This window comes from Salvelinus fontinalis, unplaced genomic scaffold, assembly GCF_029448725.1.
Source record: "Salvelinus fontinalis isolate EN_2023a unplaced genomic scaffold, ASM2944872v1 scaffold_2347, whole genome shotgun sequence".
In the NCBI taxonomy this organism is placed as follows: Eukaryota; Metazoa; Chordata; class Actinopteri; order Salmoniformes; family Salmonidae; genus Salvelinus; species Salvelinus fontinalis.
The window spans coordinates 1,602-15,155 of record NW_026602556.1 but is presented as its reverse complement, the minus strand read 5'-3'; the positions used below and the strand labels follow the sequence as shown (position 1 = coordinate 15,155).

At 47.9% G+C, this 13,554-nt stretch overlaps 1 protein-coding gene across 1 annotated transcript; it reads left to right on the top strand.

Moving 5' to 3' along the window:
- Positions 1-3,845: 3,845 nt before the first annotated feature.
- LOC129850805 (3-hydroxyisobutyrate dehydrogenase, mitochondrial-like) lies at positions 3,846-12,103 on the top strand (the record flags this gene model as incomplete). Its single annotated transcript, XM_055917037.1, is given in 7 exon segments — positions 3,846-4,006; positions 4,400-4,509; positions 4,696-4,817; positions 9,971-10,104; positions 10,445-10,521; positions 10,853-11,009; positions 11,262-12,103. Coding segments are annotated over 7 exon segments (929 nt in total), but the record flags the coding sequence as incomplete, so codon positions are not given.
- Positions 12,104-13,554: the final 1,451 nt, after the last annotated feature.

Sequence of the window (13,554 nt, the reverse complement as noted above, 5' to 3'; positions counted from 1 at the left end):
TTCAACTCTTACCTTGATAACCCAGCCTACTGTCCTCGTCGGTAGCTCAACTCTTACCTTGATAACCCGGCCTGCTGTCCTCGCCGGTAGCTCAACTCTTACCTTGATAACCCAGCCTACTGTCCTCGCCGGTAGTTCAACCCTTACCTTGATAACCCAGCCTACTGTCCTCGCCGGTAGTTCAACCCTTACCTTGATAACCCAACCTACTGTCCTTGCCGGTAGCTCAACCCTTACCTTTATAACCCAGCCTACTGTCCTCGCCGGTAGTTCAACCCTTACCTTGATAACCCAGCCTACTGTCCTCGCTGGTGGTTCCTCTTACCAAAACCCAACGTGACCACCTAGCTCTCAAACTCTAGGCGGCATTCTGCCTTCTCCCTACCGTTTTCAGTGGTTAGCTTCGCCCACAACTGGCTTGTGTCAACTACAATCCCGACGCTGTTTTTTCACGTTTAGAAACGTTAATAATTATCGCTTGCTAAACAATCGCGGCTTTTGAAACATGGCCCTTACACCAGCGAGACGGAATCCTTCATATAAAAAAGATGCTCTTACTGTAGCAGGTTTGCACAGATACGCTGGCACAGGTGTTTGGAGAATGCTAGATGGCTAATTAGCATAGGTGGTCGTCTGTCTTCTGTCCGTTTTCTGTTCAAAGAGCTGTAACATGGAGATATGGCTATGTTGAAACACTAACCTTTATAAAGGTGTGTATCAATTTAACCTTTTTAAAATATACAGTGAGCACCATAATTAATTGGAGTGACCCTTTGTTATTTTGGCTCTGCACTCTAGCACTGAGTTTGAAAGGATACAATGACAATGAGGGTGAAGTGCAGACTGTCAGCTTTAATTTGAGGGTATTTTCATACATATTGGATTAACTGTTTAGAAATTATAGAAGCTTTTGTACATAGTCCTACCCATTTTCGGGCATCAAAAAACATTGGACAGTTTAACATAATTTAGAATAAAGTACTCATTGTTAATATTTGGTCGCATACCCTTTGCAGGCAATGACTGCTTGAAGTCTGCGATGCATCGACATCACCAGACGCTGGGTATCTTCCCTAGGTCTGCGAGGCCTGTACTGCAGTCATTTTCAGTTCCTGCTTGTTTTGGGGACTTATTTCCTTCAGTCTCCTCTTCAGCATGTAAAATGCATGTTCAATTGGATTCAGATCTGGTGATTGACTCGGCCAGTCAAGGATTTTCCACTTTTTGGCCATCAAAAACCCCTTCGTTGCTCTAGCAGTATGTTTAGGGTCATTGTCTTGTTGCATGATGAAGTGCCGTCCAATGAGTTTGGAGGCATTTGGTTTTATCTGAGCAGATAAAATATTTCTGTATACTTCAGAATTCATTGTTCTACTTCTGTCTGCAGTCACATCATTGATGAAGACAAGTGAGCCTGTTCCACTCGCAGCCATACAGGCCCAAGCCATAACACCCCCTCCACCATTTTCCACTGGCAGCCATACAGGCCCAAGCCATAACACCCCCTCCACCATGTTTCACAGATGAGGTGGTATGCTTTGGATCATGGGCATGTCTTTTTTTTTTTCACACTTTCCTTTTTCCATCACTCCTGTACATGTTCATCTTTGTCTCATCTGTCCACAATACTTTTTTTCCAGAACTATTGGGGCTCTTTTAGATGCTTTTTAGCAAACTGTAATCTCGCCTTTCTGTTCTTCAGGCTTATCAGTGGTTTGCATCTTGTAGTGTACCATCTAGTCCTGCTGGGGAGTCTTCTACGTATGGTAGACTTACACATCTACACCTGCATCCAGGAGAGTGTGTTTGATCTGTTGGGCTGTTGTCAGGGGGGGGTTTTCTTCACCATAGAGAGTATTCTCCCGTCATCCACTACAGTGGTCTTCCTCAGTCTACTGGGTCTTTTGACATAATTGAGTTCACCTGTTGTTTTTGTCTTGTTAATGATGAACCAAACTGTTGACTTGGGCATGCCCAGGGTTTTTGCAATGTTCCTGATTGATTGATTTTCATTTCTGAGCCTTATGACGGCCAGCTTCATTTGCATCGACACTGCTGTCTTCCTCATGTTGTCACACCCCAACAACAACCTCCAAAGGCAATAGCAAAGTCTAGAATCAATACTATTCATCAACAGCTCTCCTGCATTCACTAACGACACAAATTAATACACCTGCCTAACGACACATCTGTGAAGCCAATTCAACAAATACTTGTAGTACCTTAAAATGGGGGGACCATGTACAAAAGGTGCTGACATTTCTAAACGGTTCATCCGATATGTATGAAAATACCCTCAAATTAAAGCTGACAGTCTGCACTTCACCCTCATTGTCATTGTATCCTTTCAAACTCAAAGTGCTAGAGCGCAGAGCCAAAATAACAAAACATGGTCACTGTCCAATGAATTATGGTGCTCACTGTATACATGTGTGTGTGTATATATTCTCATTGATATGTAAGAACCTTTATGCTTCCAAAACCATACCGCAATCGATGCGTGTTAATGTTCAGTCTGGGCGCTTAACAAAACTCCCCCATATAGAAGACCCCTTTTCTCCAATGACTCTGATGTGTAATGGAACTGAGTCATGATTAAGGGCCAGTGACCTTCATTGCAATGGCAGTAGGTCTACCACACAAGACCGGGGTTGGGTCCCAACAATCTCTCGACGTATGCTCTTGTTCATGTCCTTTCATGGAGTTGACTGGTACATGGAAACTCCCTCTAGCCCATGCCTACACCATTCTAATGCCTTTACATTCATGGAGGACACAGTTCAGGAGGAAGTAGAGATTATTGAGACACAGCCATGGGGTTTTGTGTGCTGCACTTTCTGTGTGTGTGGTAGTAGCCTTGTGCCGCGTACAAATGCTAGTCGGAACTCGGACATTTACAACTTGCTGATTCGTTGAACGTGGCACATGTATGACTAAAATCAGTTCTGAGTTTCCTAGTTCCAACTAACAAGTGAACGCGGGGTCAGTCCAACAGTGGCAGGTCAGGTGTCTCTTTCCACTGAAGCCACTATGAAGATTGGCTGGGAGAGCCAGCCATGTGAGGCCTGGATGCCTGCCCCCCCCCCCCCCTCTTCTCACACACATTTACACACCACAGTTTATTTATAAAATGCCCTTTGGCCAATACACCTCTACTTTCAGCCTTCATACTTCTGCTTTTATAGGAAATGGTGAATGAGTTCTCTACTTGTTTACTGCTTTGATATGCAATTATCGTGTTGGCATTAGCTTGACTTTGGCACTACAAGGGCTACAGTGGATTTTCATATCAAATGGTTTAGGATTTGAAATTCAATTAATTCTCAGGAAAAATTGAATGTACAGAATCAATGTAGAAATGTCTGGACAACTTTCCTTGGTCCTATTTAGTTTTATCAAGCTTGCCTCTGACGTTACCCACTGCGATGTCGTATACAGGTCTTGGGTAACTATTGATAGGGCTGGGTTATGTTTGGATTTCATTGAAACAGAACGGCAAGGCCTAGATTAGAAGTGTGCTGGATGTTTCAATGGACTAGGGAGCCGTTTAACAGTATTTCGCAAGAGACTATAGTTTTTTACATTCTGACAATTTATTTTTATTAGTGAAGGCCTACACAGAAAGGCTGTATTAGAGTTGTCTCAGCTTGGTTGAAAGTATAACAAAAGGCTTCTGGTAGTAGTCTAGTCTCATTACAAGTTGTTCCTGGGGTGTATTAGGAACCAATAGGTAAGGGACCTAGGCCTACCTGAACTTGTCCAATAAGAAACACTAGTTTTCGTTGGACTGTTTCGCTACAGGTTGCACCGGTTTGCACTAATGAATACACCCCTGTACCTCCCAGTCTCCAGCAGGTCCATGGCCTCTAAGACCCAGGTGGGTTTCATTGGCCTGGGGAACATGGGAAAACCCATGGCCAAGAACCTGCTGAAGCATGGATACCCCGTCATCGCCACTGACGTCTTCCCTGAGTCCTGCAAAGAACTGCAAGAGTTGGGTGCCCAGGTGGGACAAAAAAAACTAGCTTGCTTGTTTGCTAATGGCAGCGCATTGTGCGAAATGCGCCAGCTGATGGCATGCCATAGCTCTCTGATGTCAGCTGGTAGGTGCTCAAAAAAACAAACAAAATACCATGACTAAAATCAATTAGATAGGTGGAACCACTTAAATGAGTGTCCAAACAAATGGAGTCCATAAGATTTTACTCTCGTCAATGCCGATCTACTTCTTAATTGAATCATAATAGTTGTGCTTGCCTGGGTTGTAGCTTATTCATGAGGCACCAATAGACTAAAACAGGGAGGGACTACCTGAACTTGTCCAATAAGAAACGCTAGTTTTTGTATTTGAAACATTTTGCTACGGCGTGCCCTAATGAATAAATCCCTGTTTTGTCAGATTGTGGATAACCCTGCGGAGGTGGCAGACCAGGCAGACCGCATCGTCACCATGCTGCCCTCCAGTCCCAACGTCATCAAGGTTTACACTGGGCCCAACGGTATCCTCAAGTAAGATCCCTCCATTACTCACTGGCTGTGTCCCAAATGGCTCCCTGTTCTCTTTATAGTGCACTACTTTTGACCAGAGCCCTAATAAAAGAATCAAGTCAAAGTCAAGTCACTTAGCTATCTGTCTAAAACAGAAACCCTTCAGACTGTTTTAAACTATAAGGTGGGTACTTTGCTGTTCTACAGGAAGGTGAAGAAAGGCTCGCTACTCATCGACTCCAGCACCATCGACCCAGCCGTTTCCAAGGAGATGGCCGTGGCCACGGAGAAGATGGGGGCAGTTTTTATGGACGCGCCTGTGTCAGGAGGTAAGGACTAATACAGGCTGTGCTCCAAATGGCACTATTCCCTATATAGGGCTCCCGAGTGGCTCAGCAGTCTAAGGCACTGCTTCTCAGTGCAAAAGGCATCACTACAGTCCCTGGTTCAAATCCAGGCTGTATCACATCCGGCTGTGATTGGGAGACCCATAACGAGGCGCACAATTGAGCCGGCGTCGTCTGGGTAGACCGTCATTGTAAATACGAATTTGTTCTTTACTGACTTGCCTAGTTAAATAACAAAACATTTAAATAAATATAGTGCACTACTTTTGACCCGGGCCCATAGGATTAGAGTGCCATTTGGGACGCAGCATTACCTTGGGGGGGTCTCTGCTGCAATCGGAGAGGACCAGCCTCTCCACTCCCTAATTGTTGAAATGAACCAGATTTAGTAGAGGGAGCTCTCTAGCACATTTGTGGTCCATGATGTGGATTATTTAAGAACCCCGCATCTGGAGTTTGATCCGTTGACCCTTCCACCCAAACGCTCCGTTCTCAGATCCCAGCAGCCCGAAAAACTCTTTGTGCCCCTCATTTTCTGAAAACGTGGTTTTTAAAGTCTACTACCAATGCAGCTCTCTCTCATAGAACAACTTCACAACAATTACACATCTTTTTACTGCAAACCATTTGACCAAGTTATATAAAGAGAAACATCTCTGTCATGATCATATGTGTACTCTTGTCTCTGTTGCCACACGTGTGTCTCTCTGTGAATTCCACTGGGAGGAGGACTGATTTGTATTTTTCCTGACAACCTGGTAACTACCCAGGACAGCAGACTCCCATGTGGGCCTTGGTTCAGGTTAAAATTGCCGACAAAATGGTGAATCCATTCAGTCTCTCTGCTTCTCATATAGATGGTTCGGTCTGCGTTATAAAGAGGAGGACCTTACCCGCCTGACGGCCTGGGTCATGAAGAGGAGGAGGACCTTACCCGCCTGACGGCCTGGGTCATGAAGAGGAGGAGGACCTTACCCGCCTGACGGCCTGGGTCATGAAGAGGAGGAGGACCTTACCCGCCTGACGGCCTGGGTCATGAGGAGGAGGACCTTACCCGCCTGACGGCCTGGGTCATGAAGAGGAGGAGGACCTTACCCGCCTGACGGCCTGGGTCATGAAGAGGAGGAGGACCTTACCCGCCTGACGGCCTGGGTCATGAAGAGGAGGAGGAGGACCTTACCCGCCTGACGGCCTGGGTCATGAAGAGGAGGAGGAGGACCTTACCCGCCTGGCGGCCTGGGTCATGAAGAGGAGGAGGAGGACCTTACCCGCCTGGCGGCCTGGGTCATGAAGAGGAGGAGGAGGACCTTACCCGCCTGGCGGCCTGGGTCATGAAGAGGAGGAGGAGGACCTTACCCGCCTGACGGCCTGGGTCATGAAGAGGAGGAGGAGGACCTTACCCGCCTGACGGCCTGGGTCATGAAGAGGAGGAGGAGGACCTTACCCGCCTGACGGCCTGGGTCATGAAGAGGAGGAGGAGGACCTTACCCGCCTGACGGCCTGGGTCATGAAGAGGAGGAGGAGGACCTTACCCGCCTGACGGCCTGGGTCATGAAGAGGAGGAGGAGGACCTTACCCGCCTGACGGCCTGGGTCATGAAGAGGAGGAGGAGGACCTTACCCGCCTGACGGCCTGGGTCATGAAGAGGAGGAGGAGGACCTTACCCGCCTGACGGCCTGGGTCATGAAGAGGAGGAGGAGGACCTTACCCGCCTGACGGCCTGGGTCATGAAGAGGAGGAGGAGGACCTTACCCGCCTGACGGCCTGGGTCATGAAGAGGAGGAGGAGGACCTTACCCGCCTGACGGCCTGGGTCATGAAGAGGAGGAGGAGGACCTTACCCGCCTGACGGCCTGGGTCATGAAGAGGAGGAGGAGGACCTTACCCGCCTGACGGCCTGGGTCATGAAGAGGAGGAGGAGGACCTTACCCGCCTGACGGCCTGGGTCATGAAGAGGAGGAGGAGGACCTTACCCGCCTGACGGCCTGGGTCATGAAGAGGAGGAGGAGGACCTTACCCGCCTGACGGCCTGGGTCATGAAGAGGAGGAGGAGGACCTTACCCGCCTGACGGCCTGGGTCATGAAGAGGAGGAGGAGGACCTTACCCGCCTGACGGCCTGGGTCATGAAGAGGAGGAGGAGGACCTTACCCGCCTGACGGCCTGGGTCATGAAGAGGAGGAGGAGGACCTTACCCGCCTGACGGCCTGGGTCATGAAGAGGAGGAGGAGGACCTTACCCGCCTGACGGCCTGGGTCATGAAGAGGAGGAGGAGGACCTTACCCGCCTGACGGCCTGGGTCATGAAGAGGAGGAGGAGGACCTTACCCGCCTGACGGCCTGGGTCATGAAGAGGAGGAGGAGGACCTTACCCGCCTGACGGCCTGGGTCATGAAGAGGAGGAGGAGGACCTTACCCGCCTGACGGCCTGGGTCATGAAGAGGAGGAGGAGGACCTTACCCGCCTGACGGCCTGGGTCATGAAGAGGAGGAGGAGGACCTTACCCGCCTGACGGCCTGGGTCATGAAGAGGAGGAGGAGGACCTTACCCGCCTGACGGCCTGGGTCATGAAGAGGAGGAGGAGGACCTTACCCGCCTGACGGCCTGGGTCATGAAGAGGAGGAGGAGGACCTTACCCGCCTGACGGCCTGGGTCATGAAGAGGAGGAGGAGGACCTTACCCGCCTGACGGCCTGGGTCATGAAGAGGAGGAGGAGGACCTTACCCGCCTGACGGCCTGGGTCATGAAGAGGAGGAGGAGGACCTTACCCGCCTGACGGCCTGGGTCATGAAGAGGAGGAGGAGGACCTTACCCGCCTGACGGCCTGGGTCATGAAGAGGAGGAGGAGGACCTTACCCGCCTGACGGCCTGGGTCATGAAGAGGAGGAGGAGGACCTTACCCGCCTGACGGCCTGGGTCATGAAGAGGAGGAGGAGGACCTTACCCGCCTGACGGCCTGGGTCATGAAGAGGAGGAGGAGGACCTTACCCGCCTGACGGCCTGGGTCATGAAGAGGAGGAGGAGGACCTTACCCGCCTGACGGCCTGGGTCATGAAGAGGAGGAGGAGGACCTTACCCGCCTGACGGCCTGGGTCATGAAGAGGAGGAGGAGGACCTTACCCGCCTGACGGCCTGGGTCATGAAGAGGAGGAGGAGGACCTTACCCGCCTGACGGCCTGGGTCATGAAGAGGAGGCGGAGGACCTTATGGACCCTGGTCAAAAGTAGTGCACTAAATAGGGAATAGGTTGCTGTTTGGTGTTCAGACACTGTGGGGGGTAGGGAAGATGAGGAAGAGCCATACTGACCTTCAGAAAGGCTCCAAGCTGTAAAACACTATCACAGTCTTCAGGGGAAACACACACTGTCGTACACACTACACACACTGTGTGTTTGATCTCAGCCTTTTAACTTGAGGAAAGCCACTTTGAGTTGATGTTGGCATATTTTACCATCAGGCCCTAAAGATTAGTAATGATTTATATGCATCCTTCCTGTGGCAGTGCTCATGGATTAAGGCTGTCCAGCTTCCCACGTTGAACTTGGGTGGCTGCAGGTCACAGAGGTGTGTGTTTGGTTAGAGTCAAGTATTGCAGCATGTTACTACCTTGATACTGTGCTTGAATGCCTGTGGTTGAACATGGTCAGAACTGAAACCTCTCGTATGTGGTGGGTGGGGGGGGAGACAAAAGGAGTTGCATGGTTGTAATCGAGCACAGGGGAATGCGATGAGACTGGTGTCATTGTTACCCAGATGATGGTACTGTAACCCAGACTTGAGCCTTTGATCAGGAGACCACACAAACCCAGAAGCACACATCATGTTTAGGACTTCCAACACTGATTGTTCTGAATCCAGCAAGGAGCTTTGCTGTAGCCCAGTGTGGACGTATCCAGAGTACCTTCTCCAACCCAGACTTACTTTGTGAGAGGTGGTCTCTAATCAGGCTGTTTTCCTGTGCTTTTGAGAGACCTCTGGTTCTCTGTCCTTCATGTGTTGCCTCTTCCAGCCAGAACCCACAGTGCGTCAGAGAGGTTTGGCAGCAGACTCACTGTTGGAAGGAATGCCTTGTTTTCTGGACCAATAATAGGAAAGCCACAAAACCTGGGATGCAGCCCAAATGGGCCCCTGTTCCCTATATAGTGCACTACTGTTGACCAGAGCCCACAGGGAGCTAGTTAAAAGTAGTGCACGATATAGGGGAGTAGGGTTCTATTTTGGAACGCTCTGTCAGCGTAGTCCTCATACAATAACCTAGTCCCAAATCCAGTCATTACGACACAGAAATATACTATTGTTTTCTTATACTTTTGAATTAAAATCAATTGAAGTTGTACGTGAAGCCTTGAAATGTTTATCATGAAAGGCTACTGTGCTGACTGGAATGAAAACGTTTGACCACAGAACTCTAGCTGCATAGCCACCAAAAAACACATTCACTTTCACTGTAATGCATGTCCTTAGAGACTCTGTAATTGGTGTGTGTTGGTTCCCAGGCTGTGTGAGATGGCAGAGATGCAGTCACACACACACTGCTCATTATTATGGCAGAGAGGCCGAGGAACTGTAACTTTGGCTACAGAAATGAAAGGGTTGCCTTTTTTAATCTATGTATTTTGGGGCTGTGTAGCTTAAGTTTTTAATGCGTTTTAAGATTATTTATTTTTTTACTTGTTACCCCACATTTGTCATGGGATTTGAGATCTCTTTCTCTCAGCCAGCTTTTTACTGCCACTTCATTTTGTCTATAAACTATTAGCTCCCTTTCCCCACAACCGTGTTTGACTGAGTATGAAACTATCGCTATTGAAAAGCCTAGGGCTTGCCTCATTTTTCATTTGTTGATTTTATGTGGAATTACTTTCTCAGCCAAACTTGGTGGGTGTTTGACAAGGAAACAAGCTGCTGTTTAGGAAAGCGCTCTAGATTTGCATCAATCTTTCTGTGGTTACCTCATAACAGTTTTGAGAAGCAACAACAGTGACTGACAGACATACTATTCTAATGAAACCGCCATGTTTTATAATTGTGCTTGTCTGGTGCGTGCTATGCACCCAAATGTACAACGTTTCCACTTCACCGACGTCTTCATCAGATATTCTCAAGTTTAGGATGTGCATCTCACCCTCTTTTCTCCAGGTGTGGGGGCTGCCAGCTCGGGGAAGCTGACCTTCATGGTGGGGGGAGTAGAGGAGGAGTTTACTGCGGCCCAGGAGCTGCTCACCTGTATGGGAGCCAACGTGGTGTACTGTGGAGCTGTCGGCACTGGACAGGTAGGTATACACATTTACATGACTTGTGTCTCAAAAAAATGTGGGGGGGGGGTCATTTAGCAGACGCTCTTATCCAGAGCAACCTACAGGAGCAATTAGGGTTAAGTGCCTCTTCACCAAGTCAGTGCAGGGATTCAAACCAGCAACCTTTTTGTTACTGACCCAATGCTCTTAACCGCTAGGCTACCTGTCCCCGAGGCCTTGGTCAAAGGTTAACCACTTTAGGGAATAGGGTGCCATTGGGGATACACACATTACATTCCTACTAGGGGCATTATGGGTGGATTATTACAAAACGACATGTGACTACATGGGATGTAACCAGGAGGCTTTCTTACAGGCAGCCAAAATCTGCAACAATATGCTGCTGGCGATAGGCATGATCGGGACCTCTGAGACCATGAACCTTGGCATCAGGTTGAGTATTGCCAATACATTCACAGCAGAGATCTCATCTCCAACAAAATGTCTTGTTGCACTTAACGCTTGTTGAACAGAACCATGCTGTGGGTATCGTACAGATCTGTAACACTACCACTATAGTCACTCTCTTAAAGTAACTATCCAATGGAAAAGCTCCTTTATATTTTTATGAAGCTCCTACTCTATCAACTGTCTACATGTCTCTCCTTTACTTGTAGTTATGACTAACCAGCAATCAGAGAAATGGTACACAGTAACCCACCTTAAACTTGTAAAATAAATGTTTGTTTTTTTTAAATGCTTGTGATTTCCTGGCCCCTGACAGACTAGGTCTGGACCCTAAGCTACTGGCTAAGATCCTGAACATGAGTTCAGGCCGCTGCTGGTCCAGTGACACTTACAACCCTGTACCTGGTGTCATGGAGGGAGTCCCCTCTGGAAACGGCTACCAGGGAGGTTTCGGGACCCAACTCATGGCCAAGGCGGGTCTCTCCCTCACTCTCGTTTACTCCATCCCTCTCTCTCAAGACGTTTAGTACACAAATGTTTGAGTGACACAGAAGATGGTTCTTCAGGGCCTCTTTAATTTCCTGTGACTTTATTTTAGTTAATGTCTCTGTCAATAGTATTAACTTTCATGTAACTCGAAAGAGATGTGTGTTTGACATGTTTTAACGGTGCTGTGTACAACAAGCGGTGATGGCAGAGCGCTAATGAGTGTTTCTCCTCTTCAGGACCTGGGGCTAGCCCAGACTACAGCCACCAACACCAAGACCCCTGTCCCTCTGGGCTCCCTGGCCCACCAGATATACCGCATGATGTGTGCTCGGGGCTACGCCGGCAAAGACTTCTCCTCTGTCTTCCAGTTCCTGCGGGAGGATGAGGAGAAGGAGGGCCAATAGGGGCAGGGGAACAGTACCCCCACCTCCCCCCATCCATAGCTTTACCAGGGTCTATTCCATACAAGACTACTACCATGTAGTTGGGGTGTGTCGGTTTGCCCCCCTCTCCCCAGGGCTTGTCAAGACGTATTGGGTCAAAGCCAAGAGAGCGCAGCCAGCTGTGATGTGACAGATCATCTCAGCAGAGTACTAGACTACACTGTCTGTAAGATGGGAGTCATGTTGCATCTGTGATCCTGCCTTTTGTTAAAGTAGCTTTCTTTTAATGTTTTAGATGGCTAGGCTAGAAGATAGTGGATGTTTTGAGGTGTGGGGAGGCTCTCAAGTCACTGTCACTCAGTAGGCTGACTAACCACTACAGCTATCACCATGACGATATCGGTGCTACCTTAGCACACGTCGTCATGGAAAGCAGACCCAGGCGTTGTCAAGGAAATGACCCGCGTTATACTTAACGACCACACACACTCGTCAACAATAGACCACTGAGACTTCAGATGATTCTTAGTTCTAGTCGCCACTCACCTCACTGCAATGTCACGTGTGTTGATCCTGATCATTGATTTGTTTTTGTTTTTCTCTTCCTGTGGTGGGGTTTATTTACTCTTGACATGGGGAGGGATAGAATGTTCCGGTGTTATTTGTATGTGTTTAATAAAAGGTGAGAGATTATAGGTATGTTTCCTTCCAGTGATATACCCACTACTCAAAAGCCTGGCACTTCTGTTAGCAGGAGGTGTCTGTACTGTCTGTTTGTTAGCAGGAGGAAGACAAGGTGCCTGATGAGACTGATCTAGATAATTACATCACTCTATATTTTTATTAACCTCTTCGTTAGAGGGTAAGCACTTTTTAAAGTTTTGCATCACAGTACAAATATGTATTCTAGCAAAGATGTCTGAGGTGTGTTTTAAGCTGTCCCACATACTTTCATTCATGTCTGTAGGTGACTGCTTTTCTTTTGGGGAAATAAGAGTGTAAACTGGGCGTATTCACTAGGAACCAAACTGAAACAAATGGCTGAAATGGGGTGGAAATTACCAGGATTTATCCAATAAGAAATGCTTATTAGTTGCAAAATGTTTTTGCTACATTGTTTACTAAATAATACACCTGCCCCTGATTTTTAACATAAGGGCGTGTGAATTTTGCATGCACAGGAACTGTGACTGGCTGCTACAGTATAGCTTCTTCCTATAGGTCAAGCAAAATGAGCAATGCAATGTGCTGTGCATACAGAGGAGAAGATGGGTAAAGACCAGAAGTGGAGCTCCTCTATTGCTGCCTTATGCAACCAGCCAACCAGACGGGGAGGAGTGAGCCAGAGTGCACGTGACTGGCTGAAGGTGGTTGTGTAGTAAGCCGATAGAATTCAGTAGTGGTTCTTCTACATAAGAGTTTACCAAACATTATGGACACCTTCCTAATACGGAGTTTCTCCCCTCCTTTCTTGCTCTTAGAACAGCCTCAATTTGTTGAGGCATGAACTACAAGGTGTCAAGCGTTACACAGGGATTCTGGCCCATGACTCCAATGCTTTACAAAGTTGTCAGATTGGCTGGATGTTCTTTGGGTGGTGGATTGTTCTTGATACACACGGGAAAATGTTGGGTGTGGAAAAACCCAGCAGTGTTGCAGTTCTTGACACAAACCAGTGCACCTGGCATGTACTACCATACCCTGTTGATGAAGGTACTTAAATATTTTGTCTTTCCCATTCACCCTCTGAATGGCACACATACACAATTCATGTCAGTTGTCTCATGACTTAAAAATGATTATTTAACCTGTCTCCTCCCCTTCATCTATACTGATTTGAAGTGGATTTAACAAGTGGAATCATGAATTGCTCATAGCTTTCACCTGGTCAGTCTGTGTCATGGAAAGAGCAGGTGTTCATAATGTTTTGTACACTCAGTGTAAACGTTTCCTATAAAGTTTGCCAATATAACACTGAGTTAACCCTGAGGTAGGAGAGGCCTTCCAAAGCGCGTCAGAAAAACAGAACACTTATAGAAACAAGAAGGGAAGTGCTTCCAGGATACAGTAAAATGTTGTAGATGGAAGTGGCTCTTCAGTTAAGGGGTGAAATGGTCATCAAAGAGGTCCTTGTTCTCTGATGAAA